At 42.8% G+C, this 22,717-nt stretch overlaps 3 protein-coding genes across 7 annotated transcripts in view; 2 read left to right on the top strand and 1 right to left on the bottom strand.

The window, feature by feature from the left end:
• Positions 1-2,495, top strand: part of sec16a (SEC16 homolog A, endoplasmic reticulum export factor) — a 43,591-nt gene extending 41,096 nt beyond the window's left edge. For 3 of the 4 annotated variants that reach the window (XM_017717998.2, XM_037545831.1, XM_017717997.2), the window contains 2 exons: positions 1,124-1,201; positions 1,943-2,495. In XM_017717998.2, coding sequence (XP_017573487.2) covers positions 1,124-1,201; positions 1,943-2,008 — 144 coding nt within the window. In that variant the 3' untranslated portion in view covers positions 2,009-2,495. The remainder of the gene's footprint in view (positions 1-1,123; positions 1,202-1,942) is intronic. The other variant, XM_017717999.2, reaches the window with a different exon arrangement.
• An 887-nt stretch (positions 2,496-3,382) lies between these two features.
• On the bottom strand, positions 3,383-10,371 carry LOC108439545. The gene is made up of 7 exons (XM_017718000.2): positions 9,650-10,371; positions 8,403-8,511; positions 8,005-8,120; positions 7,777-7,876; positions 6,953-7,080; positions 6,719-6,813; positions 3,383-4,374 (listed from the first exon to the last, which is right to left on the bottom strand). The coding sequence occupies exons 1-7, from the start codon at positions 9,735-9,737 to the stop codon at positions 4,357-4,359; spliced, it is 654 nt and encodes a 217-aa protein (XP_017573489.1). The 5' UTR covers positions 9,738-10,371; the 3' UTR covers positions 3,383-4,356.
• Positions 10,372-11,299: 928 nt separating this feature from the next.
• Positions 11,300-15,604, top strand: rpl28 (ribosomal protein L28). Of its 2 annotated transcripts, none has more exons than XM_017718001.2 (5): positions 11,300-11,396; positions 12,422-12,512; positions 13,174-13,297; positions 15,142-15,260; positions 15,463-15,604. In XM_017718001.2, exons 2-5 carry the CDS (start codon positions 12,432-12,434, stop codon positions 15,547-15,549), a joined length of 411 nt encoding a protein of 136 aa, XP_017573490.1. In that variant the 5' UTR covers positions 11,300-11,396; positions 12,422-12,431; the 3' UTR covers positions 15,550-15,604. The 2 variants fall into 2 exon arrangements, with proteins under 2 accessions (XP_017573490.1, XP_017573491.1); XM_017718002.1 differs by having other exon boundaries at positions 11,310-11,334.
• Positions 15,605-22,717: the final 7,113 nt, after the last annotated feature.

Raw genomic sequence — 22,717 nt, 5'->3', positions numbered from 1 at the left:
CTGCATGCTAATGATCACCATCAGTGGTTGGCAGTGATGTGTATAGTAGATCTAGAGAGCCAGAAACATCCGTCAGATCTGTCGTTCGCTGGCAGGAGATCCGTGTTCTTCACAGCGAGGGTGAAGGAGGACAATTTGGTCCGATTTAAGATCAACATGGTGAATTGTTTTAATGTTTGTTTAATGTTTATTTGCAATGTTGCCACATACAGCACTGAGCAAAAGTCAGAGACCACTCTTCATTCATTTAATCTGCAGCCCAGTTGTTTATATTTCTCCACGCCTCCAAAGTTCAGTCTGAGAAGCTGGTTGATGGTCTTCTGAAGTGATCAAACCCATTCAGTGGTGCTGAGGTCTGGACTCTGGGGCGGTCAGTCCATCGTCCAGCTTCTTTGTTTGATGTGTGAGGTTCTTCTTGATCAGCTACACGTCCTTTCAGACCCACAGCACTGAGTGGTCTTCTCACAGTGGAAGGATGGACAGAAACACCTGTGGATGTTTTCAGATCTGAAGCAGCTTGATCTTCTCCTCTTTCTCAGAGATCAAAGCTTTCAGTGCTGTTTATCTGATGGGGGCAGTTTTGGGGTGGACCAGCTCTTCCAGGTGGTTGTTAGGAGCCACATTTTCAGCTTTTAATGACCCCCCCCCCCCACTTATACCTCTTTCTTAATGCACATGTATTATTTTATATCTAATCTCCTCAGAAATATCTCCTGAAAATCACCATCTTGTACTTGTGGCTGTTTTGCCTGGAAGTTAAATAAATGAAATCTGCTCTCTGACTTTTGCACAATACTGTTTATTTTTCACATCTGAGTTTTTTTTCTGTTAAAGTTGCAAAATAGTTTATTTTCATGTTTTGCTAAATCCATTAAAAACCAATTATATGAGGAAGCAAAAAGACCATTCATAGAGAAATGTGTTCTTAGAGAAATACTAGGGAAACGATCTTGGAGGATCAACGATGCTGAAAAATCCCATTCATTTGTATGTAGGAGATTTAATGTCTCTTTAGCGCCACCTTCAGCTGTCTAGATGTACTATACATATTGTATGGGCACTGTGTGTGTCAGTGTTTGTGGCAGGTCGGGCGACTATAGTAACAGTGCCTGTGTTCTTATAGGTCCCCACACAGCCGCAGGCCCAGGGAGCTCCACCCACAGGAGGCGTGACTTTTTATAACCCCTCTCAGTTTGCACAGGTAAGTGCTTCTTTAAGTATTAGAGCTGCAACAATTCATCACAATTCTGTGCAGTGATCAAAATTTTTAAGATAAAATTTGATCAAATAAGAGATGATCAAACCTGTTTAAGTTAATAATAATAACAAAATAACGTGATCAATAATCATTACTGTAGTTTGTGTAGTTTATAATGCTGACTACAAAACAATGTGATTAAATGTGATGACTTTTTAGTGTATAGTATGTAGTTTATTTACTAATGTTATTTAATGTGATTATTATTTACTATACTTATTATACTATATTTTATATATTTATATACTTACTATATTATATAGTTTGTAGTAGTGAATAGATGTGATTTAAATATTTACTATAATTTATATAGGTTATAATACTGGCTAAATGTGATAATATAAACTAGTAATTGTTGCAAAATGTGATTAAATGTAAATACTGACTACATAATGTGATTATATATTATTTACAATACTGATTGTGATTAAATGTGATTATAATATAAACTGCAGTGATCAGTACTATAAACTACGGAATAAACAGTAATTACATTTAATCACATTTTGCAACAATTACTGTAGTTTATATTGTTTAATATGATTTACTAGTTTTACTAGTCACTATTAATCATGATGGATTAGAACAGTTAATTTGATATGTTCTAAAACAAACTACAGTACAGAGTAATTAGAATAATGTGATTAACGCACCAGTCCTGACGTCCAACACCGTGTCTGTCAGTCTGTTCCTCCAGCTCGGTCTCGTCCGGGGCGACTGGGTCAGCGCGAGTACCCCGCACTGAAATAGAGACCGGAGCGCTGTGGTTCTACAACACGTCAGGATGAATTTCGACCCAGACTCAGAAGCGCTGGTCCACCGTCTGGCCTCCAGTGGTCACCACCTTCATCTTGAATCACCGGTCGTCATCCCAGTTTATTCCTTATGTCGTTCTTTTACGGAGTGTATGATGTCTATACAGGCAAGCCATCGCCCGCAAGAGACGCATTAGCCCCGTCTCCTCGTCCTCCTTTCTTTCCTCCTCTTCTCTGTCGTCTTCTTCCTCGACTCTTTCGTTTGCCCTGTGTCGTGACTGGAATGCTCTTCCCTCTGAACAGTGTGACATTTAAGTGCAATAATATTGTTTAGAATTCGTTTAGTTTGCCTAATTGTAACTGCATTTCAGCCCTGTGTGTGTGTGTGTGTGTGTGAGCGAGAGAGAGGGGCGTGCCGGTGTGTGTGTGTGTGTGTGTGTGTGTGTGTGTGTGTGTGTGTGGTGTGTGGTGAGCGAGAGAGAGGGGCGTGCCGGTGTGTGTGTGTGTGTGTGTGTGAGCGAGAGAGAGGGGCGTGCCGGTGTGTGTGTGTGTGTGTGTGTGTGTGAGCGAGAGAGAGGGGCGTGCCGGTGTGTGTGTGTGTGTGTGAGCGAGAGAGAGGGGCGTGCCGGTGTGTGTGAGCGAGAGAGGGGCGTGCCTGTGTGTGTGTGTGAGCGAGAGAGAGGGGCGTGCCTGTGTGTGTGTGTGTGTGTGTGTGAGCGAGAGAGAGGGGCGTGCCTGTGTGTGTGTGTGTGTGTGTGTGAGCGAGAGAGAGGGGCGTGCCGGTGGGAGGCAACCAGTGCGGGCGAGGTGTGGCGGCCTGGCCCGTTGTTGGCGTGCTGAGTGAGGCGAGGTTGTTGGAATATTTTAGGTATTTATTACAGCTTCCTGTTGGAATGAGAAGCATTTCTGAAGCTTTTTTTAATCACCCCCACAGTCTGTATATCAGAATGAATATTTATGAGCTGTAGTCTGCGTGCGCCAAACCCTGTCCCTGCTCTCCTTCACCTCCAATTCATTCATTGTTTGTTTTTTTTTTTTCCTCCACTTTGTAGAAACATTTTCATAGATTTGTATGATTTATATACAATCCCAGCTCAATTGTACATGTATTGCCGCTTTCTCTGGTCAATTCTCGTGATTTTTTTATTTTTTTTAAGCTGATGATCATGATTTTATTTCTTTCAGCTTTCCACATCACCCCCCCCCCCCCCCCCCCATTCTCTGTTGCTGGTCTCATTCCATGGCGAAAGTGAGTTGTTTAGTAATTCCAATGGATTACTGTCTCTCTCTCTCTGAAGGAAGCCTGGACTTCATTGTGTTTAATTGACTGTAAAACTCTTGACAAGAAACAAAGTGATGAAAATAAAGATATTTTTGAGCTCTTTAGCACTTCGCAGGACGCAGGCCTGTTGATTCTCTCCCATTCGGAAGCTGAAGGGCTGAAGGGCTTTGTTTATTTGAGTGTTAAAACAGTGAACATTATTCCACAGAATAAAATGGTTTATAACACTAAATAGTTTTAAACCATGCAAAGTCGAGTCTGTTTACTAAAAGGAATGTAGCTTTCTGTGCTAAACTCTTCCAAACGTGTTTACAATATCATTCTGGAAGAAAAACGAGGACACTGTGATCTAATCATCGTCCACTACACATGGTTTAAACATGGGGATGCATTTGTATCCGTCCCCACGCGTTAAGACAAAGGAACTCGAACATGCCTGTTTGAAGCATATGAAGGTTTTCAGGAATACGCTGGTGTGCTGATTAGAGCAGGAAAAACACAAAGTTCAGACGACTAAGGGAGCAGGACTGGGAAACTGAGTTTACATGCACGTAATAATCCGTTAACGGCGATAATCAGATTGTGTCAGTAATCCGACCAACACGACTACATGCACTTGAGTAATCAGATCATGGGGAACCTCCAGGTCGACAGGAGTCAGACAGTAATCAGATTTCTGCTCCACAACCAGCCAATAGACTGGCAGAAGAAGCCGCGACGTAAGCCTCAAACTTCACGCCGCAACCTTCCACTGAACCACTTCACCTGAACATAGAAACGCGCATCATCTGCGAGATGAACATTTGAATGCTTCATGGCGACAAGCATGTACTTGGTTTCAGCGCCGCTCCAGAAAGTGTTTTGCTTCGTCTCGTGGCAACACTGCCTATTTATTTGTGGCCTCTATCAGATTTCTAGATCGGAGTATCATTTGAATAATCAGATAACTGCAGAAATCTGATTACGATCAGATTACTGACTGCATATAAACACAACCAACTGTCCGTGGCAGTTCTGCCTTTTCATGTTCCACCTGCTCTTCACCTGCTCTTCAGCCATGTTCAACTCAAGGTGCCCTCCTGTGGACAGAAAGGGGAAAAACATCTCATCAGTCCAGAAATTATTAATGAAGAAATTCTTCTACAAGCTTAATGACACAGTAGTCCTGCCCCGAGGATCAGACTCTATATAGACGTCTAACTAATGAACTCAAAGCAGAGGGCCCTTTATGGACGGACACTACACGTCCAAAAGTTTGTAGACACCTGCTCCTTCGTTTTTTTTTCCATCTGAAATGAAGCGCATTAACGGGGAGTTTGTTTCCCTTTGCTGCAGTAACAGCCTCTACTTTTGTGGGAAAGCTTTAGACTAGATGTTGCAACGTTGCTGTGAGGATTTGATTGCATTCAGCCACAAAAGCATTAGTGAGGTCAGGTGCTGATGTTGGACGATTAGTTCTGGATCCTATACCTGTCTGAGTTTGACCAGTCGACGTCTGGTTCCTATCACCACCACCTCTGAACAATTCTGACGTATGTTCCTGTACAACGGAGCATTTCACACCAAACCGCTCTGACTGTTTATATCTTAACCATTTAATCCTGTGGATTTTGTTTATTCTGGAATGACCCTTCCTCTCTACTGCATGAGAGGAATTTTTTTTTAATTCACTTTTCTTCCATGAATGGTCCTTGATTTATTTTTTCAGACCTGACTTAAATTCAAAAATATTTTTTAATATGTGCCTGGGTCCTTTTGGAGTATGTTGCCTTGAGGCAACACTGTACAACAGTGGGCTCAATGATATAGAGCCATGCTCCCTGAAGAGGTGAGGCCTGGCTTATGATTGGCTAAATCCATCCCACTGTCACACAGTGTTGCTTCTAGGCAATAAACATATTTCTGCTAATTCTTTAACAAAAATAATGAAATATGCCCATTAAGAGAGTGGGACAAAGTACATGCTTTTTATTGACTTACTCAAACTCTTCTCTTTATTGTTAACTTTACAATACAATACAATATTTCCAATTGTGTTCACTCCCCCATCCAAACCACTGAATTCAGGTGTTCCAGTCACTTCCATGGCCACAGGTGTGTAAAGCCGAGCCCCTAGGCCTGCAGACTGCTTCTACAGACATTAGTGAAAGAATGGGTCACTCTCAGGAGCTCAGTGAATTCCAGCGTGGTACCGTGATCGGATGCCACCTGTGCAGCAAGTCCAGTCGTGAAATTTCCTCACTACTAAATATTCCACAGTCCACTGTCAGTGGGATTATAACAAAGTGGAAGTGATTGGGAACGACAGCAAGTCAGCCACGAAGTGGTCGGCCACGTAAAATGACAGAGCGGTCAGCGGATGCTGAGGGGCATAGAGCACAGAGGTCACCAACTTTCTGCAGAGTCAATCACTACAGACCTCCAAACTTCATGTGGCCTAGATCAGCTCAAGAACAGCGTAGAGAGCTTCATGGAATGGGTTTCCATGGCCGAGCAGCTGCATCCAAGCCTTACATCACCAAGCGCAATGCAAAGCGTGGAGTGCAGTGGTGTAAAGCGCCGCCACTGGACTCTAAAGCAGTGGAGACGTGTTCTCTGGAGTGACCAATCACGCTTCTCCGTCTGGGAATCTGATGGGTGAGTCTGGGTTTGGTGGTTGCCAGGAGACGGTACTTGTCTAACTGCACTGTGCCAAGTGTAAAGTTTGGTGGAGGGGGGATCATGGTGTGGGGTTGTTTTTCAGGAGTTGGGCTCGGCCCCTTAGTTCCAGTGAAAGGAACTCTTAAGGCTTCAGCACCAAGAGATTTTGGACAATTTCACGCTTTGTAGGAAGTTTGGGGACGGCCCCTTCCTCCTCCAACATGACTGAGCACCAGTGCACAAAGCAGGTCCATAAAGACACGGATGAGCCAGTTTGGTGTGGAAGAACTTGACTGGCCTGCACAGAGTCCTGACCTCAACCCCATAGAACACCTTTGGGATGAATTAGAGCGGAGACTGTGAGCCAGGCCTTCTCGTCCAACATCAGCGTCTGACCTCACAAATGCGCTTCTGGAAGAACGGTTAGAAATTCCCATAAACACTCCTAACCCTTGTGGAAAGCCTATGAATTAAGATGTCACTCAAGCTCATTTGTGTGTGAAGGCAGATGAGTGAATACTTGTAAATTTAGTGTACAGATCACGTTATTGTAAAGTGAGGAAAATGAGTTTGTTGCTCTGAGGCAACAACGTGCAATAGAGGGTTAAAGGCACAGTCACAAAAATATTCTAGGGCATAAAAAGAAGGAAAAACTCAAGTAAGAATAACAATTAAAAGCAATGTTTCTGATATATAAAACTGTAAATTCACTAATTAAAAAGGGCCTCGGGATACTTTTGGACCCAAGTGTATATGTAGGTGAAGGCATGTGTGCCTGTATACCAGAGCATTCTTCGCCCGCTGCACTGCGAGCTCCAGCATGGCCCGATCACACAGAATCTTTTGCAGTGTGGAAGAGTCCATTTCTAACAGCATCCCTAAACACACACCATACATTATACTCACATTCAAACACAAACTACATTACAAATGTGCAAAAGAACTTGCATCACTAAATCAGTAACACACACAAAGAAATGACCGATATGAAGCTTCCCACACGTAGGACAGGCTCACCTGTGATGTCAGCACAGCGGACGGGCTCTATGTCCTGCACGAGTCCAAAAAGAGTCTCTCCGACCGCTTCTGCTTCATCTTTCTCCAAGCTGTCGCTCACACCAGTCTCCTCCTGGCTCCGCCCACAACTAGACATAACCAGAACACAGCAAGTCAAAACGATGACGATGTTTATCGATGCAGTGACTCGTTTGTTAAGCACATTATGGATTTCCTCAGCGCTTAAAAGGCCCATATGATGGAGACGGAATTTTTCCCTTCACGTTTTTGGGAGTCGCGTCCCACTGCACACCCTCATGTGCAAACTAAGCTCCAAAAACAGCTCATTTTGAATTTACTCAACACATTTTCATATTCCCACATACTCAGGCTACGGCAGTTTAGCTCTGCCGGCTCACACAGAAGCGTTCAGCTCAAACGGGTTTTTAACGGGCACTGCCAATCAGAACAAGCTTATTTACATATAAATCAATCTTAAAAGCACAGTAAAAAAGGAAAATGGTCCTGTAAAACTAATTATGACTGTTTCTGGTAAATAAATCATCACAGAAAATGTAAATGCGCTGCAAAAAATGCAGAGTATGGGACTTTTAAAGAACACTGACCAACCGCAAGCCTCATTCCAAGGACAGCTTATTGGGTCCGGTTTAATTAGATTTATGGCGAAATGTTAAATAATACCTCACTCATAGTTGCTCTTTAGCGTGGCACTTGTGCTCCTTTGTTATTAAGGTAAAACTAAACATGCTGATACGCACCGTGAACTGTGAACTGCGTCTTTCCCACCCACATATTTACTAACAGTTCGGCCGCTTTTCACTCACTCTTCTAAAATTTTCAGGGCCGTTTTGACCTTCTCCTCCAGCAGGGTGGGGTCTGACAGCAGCTGGAGCACCGCCTCCTTTTTCTGCTCCAATAGCATGCCTGCAGAGTATCCACGGCAACAGGAAACATGTGGCAGAGAGGCCTCTTTAAAATCTGCTTCAGATGTTTATAATATGGATGAATGGTCAGAAACGTAGGACGTGCAGACGGACGGATGGACTGGTGACCTGTTATTTTCTGAGTGTGTCCAGTGTTGAAGAGGTCGATGAGATCGTACAGCTGTTCGCCCAGAGAGTCGGAGGACACCGAGTTGCCATCGTCAGCCTTTGATGCCGGTGGTTTGCTGAGAAATCAAAATATCAGAAAATATGAAGTGAATTAATATTACTGTGGCCTGTTGTTCTAAACGTTTGCAGACGCCAGCGTATTTTGTGAAACGAAGGGCATTAACAGTAACAGCCTCTACTCTTCTGGGAAGGCTCTACACGAGATGTTAGTGAGCTCCATCACTCCAGAGTTTCACTGCTCCACAGCCCGATGCCGGGGGGCTTTACACCCCTCTAGCCTGCGCTTGGCATTGGGCCTGGTGACCTCAGGCTCATGTGCCGCTGTGTGAATGTATTACCTGCTGTCAGGTTGCAAGGCTGCAAGCGCTCTGTCCAGTGCTTTGGTAAGAAGCGCTTCATCCTGCAGCATCTGACCAATCACAGCTCCGGGCAACTCGAGCAGCATTCCTGCCATCAAACACAACATGGGGCACTCAGCCAATCAGACAGCTCATTATACATACAGTGCTCAAAGGCACTCTTAAAAAAAGAAAGCAGAACCCGTTTTGGTGCTATACAGAACCGTTTTGGTGCTATACAGAACCGTTTTGGTGCTATACAGAACCGTTTTCAAAAAGGTTCCATACAGAAACATATACAACACGTATTCCAGCAACCTGAAGAACGGTTTCACCACGCAGAGAACGATTTAAGCATGAAGTGGTTCTATATAGAACTCACGGTTCTATATAGAACCATTCCTTTTACAAAGGAACCCTTGAAGAATCAGCACAATCTTAATGGAAACATTAAAATAAGCACAATCTGTGGAAACGCTGCTTTACCATATTTAGAAGTGCACTGTTAAGAGTAATAATACAACTTTTATTAAACCCTCTATTTCACTTCTAATGAAACTAATGAAATAATCCTTGATATGAATTATAATAAATTATTAAATTAAAAAAACATTAAAACAATAATAACAACGTGTGCAGGGGTCCTTTTGGAGTATGTTGCCTTGAACCACCACATCGTCAGTGTTACTGCAGTGTTGAGAATGACCCACCACTCAAATAGCACCTGCTCTGTGAGGGTCCATGGGGGTCCTGACCACTGAAGAACAGGGTAACAGAGTATCAGAGAAACAGATGGACTACAGTCTGTAACTGTAGAACTACAGAGTGCAGCTATACAGTCAGTGGAGCTGATGAAGTGGACAGTGAGTGTAGAAACGAGGAGGTGGTCAGAATGTTAGGCCTGACCGGTGTGTGTCGTGCTCTGGTTATCAAAATGAGAAAATCCAACCAACTGAGTTTCGCCTACTAATCTAATTCTAATTCTAATCTAAATCAACTAAATACTGACCACAAATGTGTGTCTGACTAACTTTACTTGCCTTTTCAGTTCGTTAGTGGGATCAATATCCATTTGTCAGTAAACCTGTCTATCATTTTTCTGACGGACACCGATTAACAAGTGATGTCTTTGGCTTGGAAAAGAACAGATAAACCAGACATACATACATATTAATGTACATCAGAAAGGCAATGAATTGACGTCTACAAGATGCAGATTCTGCTCTAGCTTCGTAAAAAGGCCTCACCTGTTAGTTTTGGAGCCATATCTGCATGTTTAGGATAGATCAGATCATACAGCTTCTCCCCAAGTGACTCCAGATCCTCATCGTCCATCACTAAGACGTTAAGACGTGGCTGCTCCGTCACTCTGAGCTCACCGGAAATCAAGCAGCCTCATGCCACGTCACCAGCCACACTTTAGGTCAACAACACTCTAGTTTTACTGCTAAATCACGCTACATTTTACACACTACTAATACAAACGAGTGCACCATCTGTTTTCACGTTAAAATATAGTAGCTACCCTCGGTCCTCGTATAACTTTCAGCTCCACTTCTGCAAACATGTTGCTTCTAGCAGCAGCAAGAAAACAGGTGCACTTTCAGGAATTTCAAAATCAGTTTAAAAACAACGCTACAGGTATTCGGTTTTCTTCAGTCCTGTTTAAATCGCTGAACTTGGAGGGAGGGCTGGGTGATTAACTGAATTATATTTTCAATTACAACTTTTAGATATAAAACCATAGTGGAGATGATTGTGCCGTTTCGCCTCGTTTTGTCTCAGAAATCCAGCCCCTTTCCTTTACAGCGGCGCGCTTTCACCCCTCACAAATTTCATCTAATTTATTGAGCTGTTTTATCTTTAGCTTTTATTTTAACGTGTTTTGTAGTTTTTAGTAGTTTGTGGAAGAGCCATATAGCATAGTTTTTTTTATATTTTTATATTATTTAAATGTATATATATATTTATATATCATATACTATATCATATATCATATACTATCTTTTTAGATTTGTGTTTTTCGGTTGAATTATATTTAAAGTTCACGGAAAACCACTGTTAAAAATACTTTTTTTTTTTTTTACTTTAAAAAAAAAAAAATCAATGAGTAATCGTGTTAAATAATCGTGATCTCAATACCGACCAAAATAATCGCGATTATGATTTTGGCCGTTATCGAGCGGCCCTGCTGGCAGGTCCCGGTTCTCCACTGAATATCGGTGCGTAGAGGCTTCGGTGTTTACCGTGTTAGAAATAACTATTTAAAGTTTACCTCTGGTCAAAGCGAACAGACTCAGTTTTTAGCAACTAAGACTTTATTAACGGCAACTGAATTCAGTAAGACGGCAACTTGGTGCCGAACGAAGTAACGTTAAAAGAGCGCTTAAGTAACGTAAATCTACGCACGAACTTACGCTGAAACGGCGCCAGACAACTAAAGCCAACCACGGCACAAAAGCCCACTGTTACAGTTCATTACACCGCAACACGACAGACCAACAAACACTACGACATCTACTTCGCTACAGAAGCGGAGAGTCTCATAACATCATAATAAATGACCATAATAAACCAGTATAAACCGCCGCCGTGCTAACAGCTAACAGCTAACGCTTCTACTTGTTGTGGAGACCGCGCGACGCTGACGTAGGCAGCCCTTGTCGCAGACTACTGACATTGCAGTATCCTTCCGCAACCGACATCCACACATATAGTTCCTATGTTTAAACTCCTTTTTTCGCTTCTCACTCCATCCTTACACAGCCAGCGGCAAACAAGCGTCTGATTTCAACATCGTCCGCTTTTTTAGAGTCTTAACAGATCGCGACATGCGCTCGTTTGCGCTTTTCCGCCAGGCGCAGTGATCTATAAAGTCGTCCTGTGACGCGCTACTCCTTCCTTTCTCTCTCTCTCTCCCTCCGCCGTGAAGGTAACGTGGTCGGCCGACTGTTGCGCTTAATGCGCTTTTAAAAAGGCGATTTTCAGCGCCAGGTTGGTCACAGGCCCGCATAGTGTCCGCATAGCGAGTTGTAGGTTTTGTCCCAGGTGTGGGGATGCGGTTATGGTGCGGTTATGGCTTCGTTTGTTGACCCATTTCGCCCCGAAATGTGTCCGTGATGTGCGCAAGGCCTCGGCTCGGCGCCTCAGTAGCGGTTAGCCGCCGGAGGCTAACGGCTGAAATAAGTTTTAATCCCCGGGTCGTAAACATCAAGGTTTCTGACGGCGCTCGTGTGGAAATAAAGGCTGTTCGTGCTCTGCGGGTGGTGTGGCTGAACCTGGGCAGCTGGTAGTTTATGGAGCCGCGACGTGCGGGTTCTATGGCCGGAGCTGCGCTCCTCAGTGAAGGCGGCGGTTCGGTTTGTGCTCGTTGGGTCTTCGCTCGGAGAAATGGTTCGTCAGATTTATGGAAAGTGGGTTGTATGTGGTTCTGTGTGGCACCAGAAATGGTTCTGCCGCTGTACGTAAACTTGACATCGTGTTAGTACGTTAGCAGAACCCTTTTTGATGCTGTACAGAACCATTTTCGACAGGTTTCTACGTAGAACTGTGGACACCATTCTCCATCAATCTGAAGAGTCGTTTCTGTAGATCCTCTGTCTGTAAACAGAGCGGCTCCCTTTATTGAAGAGCCATGTGTTTAAAGTGTAGATGCCCCACACGTCAGAGTATCCAGGCATCCCTTTTAATTGCCGCATGCATCGCCATCCTTTGCCTTTACCTGTCTAATAATGAAGCTTTGTAGTTGGATGCAATCAAATCCTCACAAACAGTGTGAGAGGAGAGTAAAAAATATTGGATGAGCAGGTGTCTGCAGACTTCTGGGTGTGTGCTTTACCTTGAGCTGAGCATTCCCCGTGTAGTATTTATAAAAAAATAAATACTGAGTGACTTTGTGAGACTAGGTTTAGTCTGGAGAGAAGAAGCTGGCCCTTAAATCTAGAGTAGAGAGCTCTATAGATCTTTATTGGATCTTCTGTGTGACCGTTAATCGAACTGTTCTTCTGTGTCTCCTACAGGAACGCCATCATGTCGTCTCACCTGCAGTGGATGGTAATCAGAAACAACTCCAGTTTCCTCATCAAGAGGAACGGACAGACCTACAGCACTGTAAGTGCCAAAGCCTGTCCAGCTTTGCTTCAATGCATTGACCAGGCTGTCTTGAGTGCTGCCGTCATTTCGGCTAGACCAGCGATTTGCCACCCCAGTCCCTTATTTTTATTAACACCCCTAATGAGCTGGGTCAGGTGTGCACAGCATGGGGTGGCAGAGATTGGGAATACCTGGTCTAGACTAAAGCAGGGGGATCATCTTGGGTCCAGGAAGGCTGGATTTGTTTGATTTCCCTGCTCTAGTAAAATGCTCACTTCTGCTCGACCCGGGAGCGCCAGGAAAGCGAGCTGGGTCTCCTTTTGCCTGAAGTCCTGCTGTGTTCAGAAAGGGCTTCCTTAAAGTTTCTTTAGTCATTGAAACCTGAAGTGTCCTTTGAGTTTCCACATGACATTCTGTGCCGTTCGGTTGAGCGAAGTAGTTCCCTAAAAATATATCGTAACTTGTTTAAGGAGTGCAATGCTCAATCTGACATTAAAACTACTCATTTTGACCTAAACTACTGCTGGTGAAGCTGGTAAGAGTTTTGGTGTCTTGTGATGTAGCCTTGGTCGAATAGCTTGAGGTGTAATGGGTTTATACCAAACTTTGTACACGTTCTTATATTGTGTGAATTCAGTACTGAATAAGGGTTTTCCTTAATTCCATCTGTCTCTTTCAGGAGCCAAACAACCTGAAGGCCAGGAACGCTTTCCGTTTCAACGGTCTCGTTCACCGCAAAACAGTCGGTGTTGAGCAGGCTGCCGATGGCAAGGGTGTAGTCGTCATCCTGAAGAAACGTGCAGGTACCATAACCCGTCCCGTAACCTGTTTTAGGGTCTGTGTTGTGGGTTTTTGTTTTCAAGTTCTAAATGGTCATTTTCAAAGTGGGTTTTTGTCTGAATTCAGCTTTTCTACCAGTGTTTGTTTTAAAATGAATATCTTCTCCTGTTTGTGTCCAGCGGTGAAGATACAGGCACTATTTAATGAGCCAGAGTATAACAGCCTGCCAGTGATTAGTCCTTTGTCAGTGTTGCAGCGAGAAAGGCGTATAAATGACGTTTCACAGTGGATGAGCTCTGGTGGTAAAGGTTGCTATGAAGGAAGGCAACGTTAATTTCTTTTATCTTGAGGTGAAAATGAACTAGGCCATACACATTAGGTGAATAAGTAATCTGATCCTGTTCTGGGGTAGACGGATACATCAGATTTGCAGTGGTGACTGGAGCCTCCAAGCCAATTAATTTTGTGGCCAACATTTGTGACCATTTGACCATTTAATTGAGATGTTTTGCGTAACTAATTCATGTTATACTCGCCTTGGTGAAGCAGCGTCGTTGGAATGCATGTGATACAGCGGTGTCCCGTCTTTATGCCCGGGGACTGATACGAGTGGATAATCACGACTGACTGTGTAGCTTTAAGCTAGAATGTTGTGGTCCGTCTTTGTCAAGCTGTGGTTAATTGGGCTTGTTTTATTTATAATATTTATTATTTTATTTATTTATTATTGCAGCACTTGAAAAATGAGGTTTTTTTTCTGGGTAGTTACTCCTGGGAACTTGAACTCGGGCAATATTACATGCTTCCCAGAATAGTCACACACTTTCATCCACTCAGTGCTGATCGTGGCAGGCTATGAAGAAATGCTTGGACGTCTAAAGTAGTCGTCACTTGCTGTCACATTGGCGATCACTGTTAACGTTAACTTTGTAGTTGGCGAATGCGAAAGTCTCGTTTGATGCAGTTTCTGTTACAGATTAAAACTGAGGTGTTTATATTCTCAAACTATTCAACAATCTGATCAATAACCGTCATTTACCTGCTCACTACAAGTAATACGATCCAAAATGACACGCATGCGTAGAGAACCACTTGGTGTAGATGTTACCATGAGAACGAGAATCCTGAGTCCAGACGGAGGGAGATGAGCAGCAGTGAGCAGTGCTTGTTTTTAATTAATTTAAAATGATGTCAGACTCAGGAAAACGTCCTTCACATGTCCTTATTAGGGAAGGCCGAGATGAAGACATCATGCTCTGAGATACATAAGCTGGACGTCCGTTGTCTCCTCTGCAGACCAGGTTCTGCTCCACCGTGTTGAACGGCATAAATTTCCACTATGACGCGACGCGCATGCAGAACGGACTTAAACTTTCCGATAGGGAATGTAATCGGATACAGATGTTTATACGGATATTATTCTTCTATTTAACGGATTATTTACAGGATTACCCACCTCGATCACTCTGATAAACTGTATTCCGACTGAGCTGTTTACATGGACGTGTTATATTCCAGTTGAGCTATTGGCCGGATTATTAACGGTTTTCAGCCTGTGTGTAAACGTGGCTGCTGTCTTTGCGTTTGTACTGTAGTTGCTTCTTTACTCATAGCTGTAGTCTGTAGAACTTGTAGATACACTTGGTTCTTGTTAAAGATGGTTGTATGTAAAGCGGGGCAGTGTCACAGTATTTATCGTACGTCTGGATATGCTGTTCTGATAAACGTTTACCAGCTACACGTTTCATCCCTCAGAGCTTTATTATTCCTGCTTAACTGGATGTAATGTAACCTAGTATGAGGAACGTTGAACAGATTGTATTTATAGGCCTTTTCCACCCTTAAACCAATGCAACCTGTGTTTCAGGTCAGCGTAAACCTGTGAAGTCATATGAGAAGATCACAATCAACAAGAACTCGCGCACCACGCTCAGCCGCCTGAGGAACATCATCCGCAAAAACAGCTACAGGAAGGACCTCTGCATGGTGAGGCGTTACTCTGGTACCCCGATACAGATTTGTGTGTTCCCTGCTGTGATCCACCGTCTGAGAGGCCTAGTTCATTTTGAACTGTGCTTGATATTTGAGGGGGGAACAAAGGCTTTTCGATGCACATCAGCTAACAGATTAGGCCTGCCCACCCCCCCAAGCCGTTTAAAACCCCTCTTTCTCTTTCTCTCCCTCTCAGGCGGCTCTGAGACGTGCCAGTGCTATCCTGAGGAGTCAGAAGCCTGTGGTGGTGAAGAAGCGCTCCAGGACCACCAAGACCGCATAAACACCCACCTCACACAACAGTCTGAGTTAATAAAGTGTTTGTCAGATATCTCGCATGTGCCGTCGTTTGTAGTTCTTTGGTAGACTTTCACTCGGTCTTCAGCATCAGAGATAACCCTGTATTCCATGATGCTGCCCTCACTTTACAGTGACATGATACGGGATGGTGCAGCTTTTGGACGACGCACATTACTGCTCCAGACAACTTCCCCCAAAATAACTTTTTCAGTAGTTCAAAAATACAACAGTGTAAAATTAATTTACGTTCACCTCCATATAAACAGTAGGAATTGTTCGTTTGTTGCAACATTGTGGGGTGGATTTAGCTCGTCAGTCACAAATAAAACATGATTATTTAGGAAATTGAAAAGGAAATTTTCATTTTTTAGTATTTATAAGTGTAAAGCTTCCTTTATAAATATTTACACATTTCTTGATGCAGTTTTTTTTCCATAGTTGCACAATGTTGATTCAAGGCAGCAAAACCCCTGAAGATCTGTTCATACCATACCCTCTCCTAATGTGTGCAACACAGGGTTAACACTTCACACGAGCGACTGCGCACAAACCTTTTTCTTGCGTGTCCTTGTTTCCTCCAGAGCTCTGCTAATAACCTTTTGTCTAGTCTTGTGCACCAAAAAGTCTTAAATTTTTCTTTATCCTGCAGGCTGTTTGTTACTGGGCCTTTAACATGGCTGTAAATGCCTTCTGCTGTAGTTGGCTGCTTTGTGCTGTGCCTCATTAAAAAAGAATAAAACACTCCTTGTAACTTCAGTGTGAAACGGTGGGGCTAAACTGCTGTAGAATGATGTCTGGAAAATGCATCTGCATGGTGTTTTTGTTAAAAAAATGCAGAATCTTCCATAAAATGTTTAATATTGAGGCAAATTTACCAAAACACGTAAGGCTGTTGTCTTACCTTTGTGTGCATTTTTGGACCATTCAAAATTTCCCTTAAAATTCACTCTGCAGTGTCAAAATATGTTTGAACATGTGTCTGTGATGTATTTTAGTAAAAGAAAATAGCTAATTCCTCCTTAAAATGTATTTTTGCACCAAACTTCCCAAAATACATAAAGCTATAGTCTTACCTACGTGTGTGATTTTGGAACATTGAAATGTCTTAAAATTCACTTCAAAGCATCAAAATTAGGTGGAAAGCCAACCACATGATGTATTTTATCAAAGAAATATCAAACTCCTCTATAACATGTAATATAGCAACAATTCAGCCAAAATAAGTAGTCTTGTGTGTGTTTTTGGAACAAAAGCTTCAAATTTTTTGGAAATGCATCCACATGTTTTTTGTCCTAAGAATTGAAATTTATCCATAAAATGTACAGTCGAACCTTTCAAACATTATTTGACCATTCTAAATTTCCCTTAAAATTCATTCCAAAGCATCAAAATATGTCTGAAAATGCATCCATGTAATGTATTTGATCAAATAAATAGCAAAGTGCTCCATAACATGTACATTTAATATTGCGCCAAATTTGCTAAAATACGTAAGGCTATAGTTTTACCTTTGTGTGCGTTTTTGGAACATTCAAATTTCCTTTACAATTCACTCCAAAGCATCAAAATCTGTTGGAAAATGCATCCCCATGATATATTTGGTCTTAAGAATTTAAATTTGTCAATAAAATGTACATTTAATATTGCGCCAAATTTGCTAAAATACGTAAGGCTATAGTTTTACCTTTTTATCTGTTTTTTGACTTTTCATGAATTCCCCTAAAATTCACTCAAAAGCATCATAATTTGTTGGAAAATTAATCCAAATTATGTATTTTGCCCTAAAATATCAAATTCCTCTTTAAAATGTACATTGAATATTGCAGCAAATTTCCCACAATATGTGAGGCTATAGTCTTACCTTTGTGTGCGTTTTTGGAACATTCAAATTTCCCTTAAAATTCACTCCAAAACATCATAATTTATTGGAACATGCATCCAAATGATCTATTTTGCCCTACAACATCAAAATCCTCCATTAAATGTACATTTAATATTGTGTCAATTTTGCTAAAATACGTAAGGCTATAGTTTTACCTTTGTGTGTGTTTTTGGAACATTCAAATTTCCCTTAAAATTCACTCCAAAGCATCAAAATTTGTTGGAAAATGCATCCCCATGATTTATTTTGTCCTAAGAATTAATATTCCTCCTTAAAATGTACATGTAGTTTTACACCAAATTTGCTAAAATACATGAGGCTATAGTTTTACCTTTGTGTGCATTTTTGGACCATTCAAAATTCTTAAAATTCACTCTGCAGTGTCAAAATATGTCTGAAAATGCATCCACGTAATGTATTTTATCAAATAAATAGCAAAGTGCTCCATAACATGTACATTTAATATTGCACCAAATTTGCTAAAATACATGAGGCTGTAGTTTTACCTTTGTGTGCGTTTTTGTCAATTTTCATAAATTCCCTTAAAATTCACTCCAAATCATCGAACTTTGTTGGAAAATGCATCCCCATGATATGTTTTGTCCTAAGAATTGAAATTTGTCCATTAAATGTACATTTAATATTGCGCCAAATTTGCTAAAATACGTAAGGCTATAGTTTTACCTTTTTATCTGTTTTTTGACTTTTCATGAATTCCCCTAAAATTCACTCCAAAGCATCATAATTTGTTGGAAAATGCATCCAAATGATCTATTTTGCCCTACAATATCAAAATCCTCCATTAAATGTACATTGCATGATATTGCAGCAAATTTCCCACAATATGTGAGGCTATAGTCTTACCTTTGTGTGCGTTTTGTGTCATAAAGTCCCTTAAAATTCCCTACAAAGCATAAACATTTGTGTGTATGTGTCAGGACCAGGCCGACGTCAGGCATGCGCAGATTACGTGAAGCGGTTTTAATAAAGGGCTTAGGAAAAAGGAGATGGTCAAAAACAGTCCCGAGTCAGCAACACCCAAAGGGACAAGTAGTAAGGGAGAACACCAAAAGACGACGTCGAGACAAACCAGGCAAAGATCCAGAACTGAATAAAGAGACGAAGAGGGAGAAGCAAAACAGGCAAAGGCCAATATACAGAAACACTATCAGACCCGGAACACGTCACAATGCTGAGGAGCAAAGAACTCAACAGATAGGTGAGGATATGTAGGCTGAGACACAGGTGACAATACTTAATAAGCAGGAGGCTGTAGGTCATGTGACTCTGACTAGGAGCCATGTGAGTGTCAGTGGTATTCTGGGTAATGGAGTCCTGGTTGGCTTGGGAGCCAAAGGGAAGCGTGACAGTATGTAAATGGAGATTTAAAACAAGAAGGACAATTTACTTTTATTGTGGAAGAGTCTTAAAAATATTTGTGAGGTATCACGACTTTATATTGACCTCTGGAATCAGCTCAGCAAGCAGGTACTATTTGGGTGGTGGATCATTCTCAGCACTGCAGTAACACTGACGTGGTGGTGGTGTGTTAGTGTGTGTGGGGCTGGTCTGAGTGGATCAGACACAGCAGTGCTGCTGAGTTTTTAAACACTGTGTCCACTCACTGTCCACTCTATTAGACACTCCTACCTTGTCGGTCCACCTTGTAGATGTAAGTCCCTCCAGTGGAAATCAGCAGTATCAGCATTGTCAGTGGTAACTGGGTAAACAAAGGCTTCACTTCCGAAGTGAAGGTTTCTACAGTAAATACTGCTGTAATAATGAAAAATGCACCTCATTCATGATTTCGTGGTGCATCCATTTAGTGGAATATCCAATATTATATTAGCGCAAGTAAACAATGCCTGCAAGTGTCTCGCTCTTCATGAGTTGTAAAGGGTCTCGGGTCCTCAGGCCCAGGTCCAAGTCATTAGTGTTAAAGTCAAAGTACCGTCTCTTTCTTTTATATTTCAATTAGTCTAAATCATCAATCTCATGACTCGAGTCCATGCCTTTAATGAACAAGTGCATGTGTTGACGGCAGGTCAGGTCGGATTCTCCGCAATGGGGGGCTGGACAAACACGAATCCCGGTCTTTCTGGACCTGTGGGTGTCGTGTTCTTCCTTGTTTTTAATAACTACATTCTTAGGAGAGGTGGTTCTTCAAGGGTTCTTTAGTAAAGGGAACGATTCTTTGCATGGTGAAATTGTTTATCAGATTGTTGGAGACTTAATAACCCTGTCTGGTGCACATAGAACCATAAACAGCACGTCCTCCATAACTCTCAAGAACCGTTTCACCATGCGAAGAACCATGTAAGTCAGCATGACATTGTGCTATATAGAACTTATAGTTTTAAAGAGAACCATTCCTTCTGCTAAAGAACCCTTAAAGGATCATCTTTTCAAGTGTGTATCGGGTTCTGGTTCTGGATTGGGTAAAACCTCTGAAAGAACCCTCCAGGCGTCTGACCTCAGCTCTGAGAGCAGCTGGCCTGCTGTGTCCTCTGAGCTAACAGAGGGTGTAGCTGGTTTCCTTGTAAAGTGGAACAGGGTCAGATACAGCTGGAGCAGCTCCAACACGATTCCTAGAACTAGAATTCCGACTCTACAGTTACCCCACTTTGACCCGTCGCCCGTTTTCCTGCTCTACGATTACAGAGGCGTCTTGAGTGTTTCAGCTTATAAAAGTGTTGTTACAGTTATGACGTGTGACCGTGTGGCATCTATGACATAACCTAATGGCTGATTGGGGGCAAATGGCCCGCGTTTAATTACACATCGACTGGCCTGGCGGTGGGCATTGATTGCCCCCCCCCCTCGCTCTCTCTCTCTCTCTACACTGATTGATGGATACAGTGCAAAGTTGGATTCAAAGGCTACCGAGCAAACAGAAACTAGCCTGTGATGTACAACTTATCAATGAGTATTTGATCATATTTAACTGGCAAGCATGGAAAGCTGCCACAGCCCTGAGCCCTGAGCCCTGAGCCCTGAGCACTCTGTAGTTCTACAGTTACAGACTGTAGTCCATCTGTTTCTCTGATACTCTGTTACCCTGTTCTTCAGTGGTCAGGACCCCCATGGACCCTCACAGAGCAGGTGCTGTTTGGCTGGTGGATCATTCTCAGCACTGCAGTAACACTCATGTGGTGGTGGTGTGTTAGAGTGTGTTGCGCTGGTACGAGTGGATCAGACGCAGCAGTGCTGCTGGAGTTTTTAAACACCTCGGTGTCGCTGCTGGACTGATAATAGTCCACCAACCAAAAACAGCCAACAGTGTCCTGTGGGCAGCGTCCTGTGACCACTGATGAAGGACTAGAGGATGACCAACACAAGCTGTGCAGCAGCAGATGAGCTGTCGCCTCTGACTTTACATCTACAAGGTGGACCGACAAGGTAGGCGTGTCTAATAGAGTGGACAGTGAGTGGACGCAGTGATCTGCCACCCAAATAGTACCTGCTGTGGCCCTGTGGGGGTCCTGTGAGGTGTGGGTGCTCAGTGAGTTTAGGCTAAAGCCATCATCTTATTTGCAGAGGAATTTTTACTTGAATCCTGCTAAAAAACATTGACATAAACAAGTCATGGCAGACTTTGTTCACTCATACCAGCGTCATGTTACCGTCACTGCTGGTCACCATGACAGACGTCATGATGTTTGACAGCTCATGTCACATGGTTATTTTTGATAAGTGTGTCTAGATTATCACCAAAGCATCAAACGTTATGACACCTGTCATGACAGGTAATGATGGTAACAGAACACTGTTATGTTACTTGACATAGTCTGTCTTGATTTCTCTTCAGAGCATATCTGACATGACATTTATAGCACGGTTAGTTAGAAATGGTTGATTGTAGAGACTCTGATGTCTTTACAGTGGTGGTGATGGGAACCAGGCGTTGCCATGACTACAACACAGATATAGACATTTTATTTACCATCCAGAACCTCCAGAGAACCTACACGAGTCTTCTGAGCTTATATGGAATAATGATGAAGGTAAAATAGTGGAAAACCTGAAAAAATAAGCTTCTCTAAAATGGAGCGTTTCACACCAAACCGCTCTGAACGACGCTGTTTACATCTTAACCATTTAATTATGCAGAGGTTTTGAAAGGTTCCCCTTTAAGAGGACCTTTTTCATGGACAGTGCTGTTTACAGGCTTCTCTTCCACTTTCATATCGCTGCTGTCGGAACAAAACCCCGTATCTCCATTTTTCGGTTTTTGACATAATTTGAAAATACTGTTATTCTTTATATTACGTGTAAATTTAATGATGAATGGACTAAACGAAACAGCTCAAAATGACTTAGAAAAATGTCTGGTTCCATTGACTTACATTAGAAGTAGAGTAGGTTTTTCCCTTCTCCTGTAAAGTTATTATTTTGGAGATACGAGGTTTTCTTTCGACAACAGTGATATGTAGTGTGTGTCCAGTTGTCCTCATGCTCTGTCTACTCATAGAGGAGGTGGTTGGGTTGGGTACTGAAAGGCCTTTAGTGGCTCCCTCAGCAGACTTTGTCTATCTGCACTTCCATTCGCTTGTGAAGCCAGTCCTGTCATGCAAAATGATCTGATTGATTCTCTCTCTCTCTCTCTCTCTCTCTCTCTCTCTCTCTCTCTCTCTCTCTCTCTCTGTCGCTCTCTCTCTCTCTCTCTGTCGCTCTCTCTCTCTCTCTCTCTCTCTCTCTCTCTCGGTCTCTGTCTCTCTCTCTCTCTCTGTCGCTCTCTCTCTCTCTCTCTGTCGCTCTCTCTCTCTCGGTCTCTCTCTCTCTCTCTCTCTCTGTCGCTCTCTCTCTCTCTCTCTCTCTCTCTCTCTCTCTCTCTCGGTCTCTCTCTCGCTCTCTCTCTCTCTCTCTCCCTCTCTCTCTCTCTCTCTCTCTCTCGCTCTCTCTCTCTCTCTCTGTCGCTCTCTCTCTCTCTCTCTCTCTCTCTCTCTCGGTCTCTCTCTCGGTCTCTCTCTCGCTCTCTCTCTCTCTCTCTCTCTCTCTCTCGCTCTCTCTCTCTCTCTCTGTCGCTCTCTCTCTCTGTCTCTCTCTCTCTCTCTCTCTCTCTGTCGCTCTCTCTCTCTCTCTCTCTCTCTCTCCCTCTCTCTCTCTCTCTCTCTCTCTCTCTCGCTCTCTCTCTCTCTCTCTGTCGCTCTCTCTCTCTCTCTCTCTCTCTCTCTCTCGGTCTCTCTCTCGGTCTCTCTCTCGCTCTCTCTCTCTCTCTCTGTCGCTCTCTCTCTCTGTCTCTCTCTCTCTCTCTCTCTCTCTCTCTCTC

The sequence above is a fragment of the Pygocentrus nattereri genome, chromosome 16 (assembly GCF_015220715.1).
Source record: "Pygocentrus nattereri isolate fPygNat1 chromosome 16, fPygNat1.pri, whole genome shotgun sequence".
In the NCBI taxonomy this organism is placed as follows: Eukaryota; Metazoa; Chordata; class Actinopteri; order Characiformes; family Serrasalmidae; genus Pygocentrus; species Pygocentrus nattereri.
Note: the sequence above shows the minus strand (reverse complement) of the source record. Positions and strands in the feature narration are given on the sequence as shown.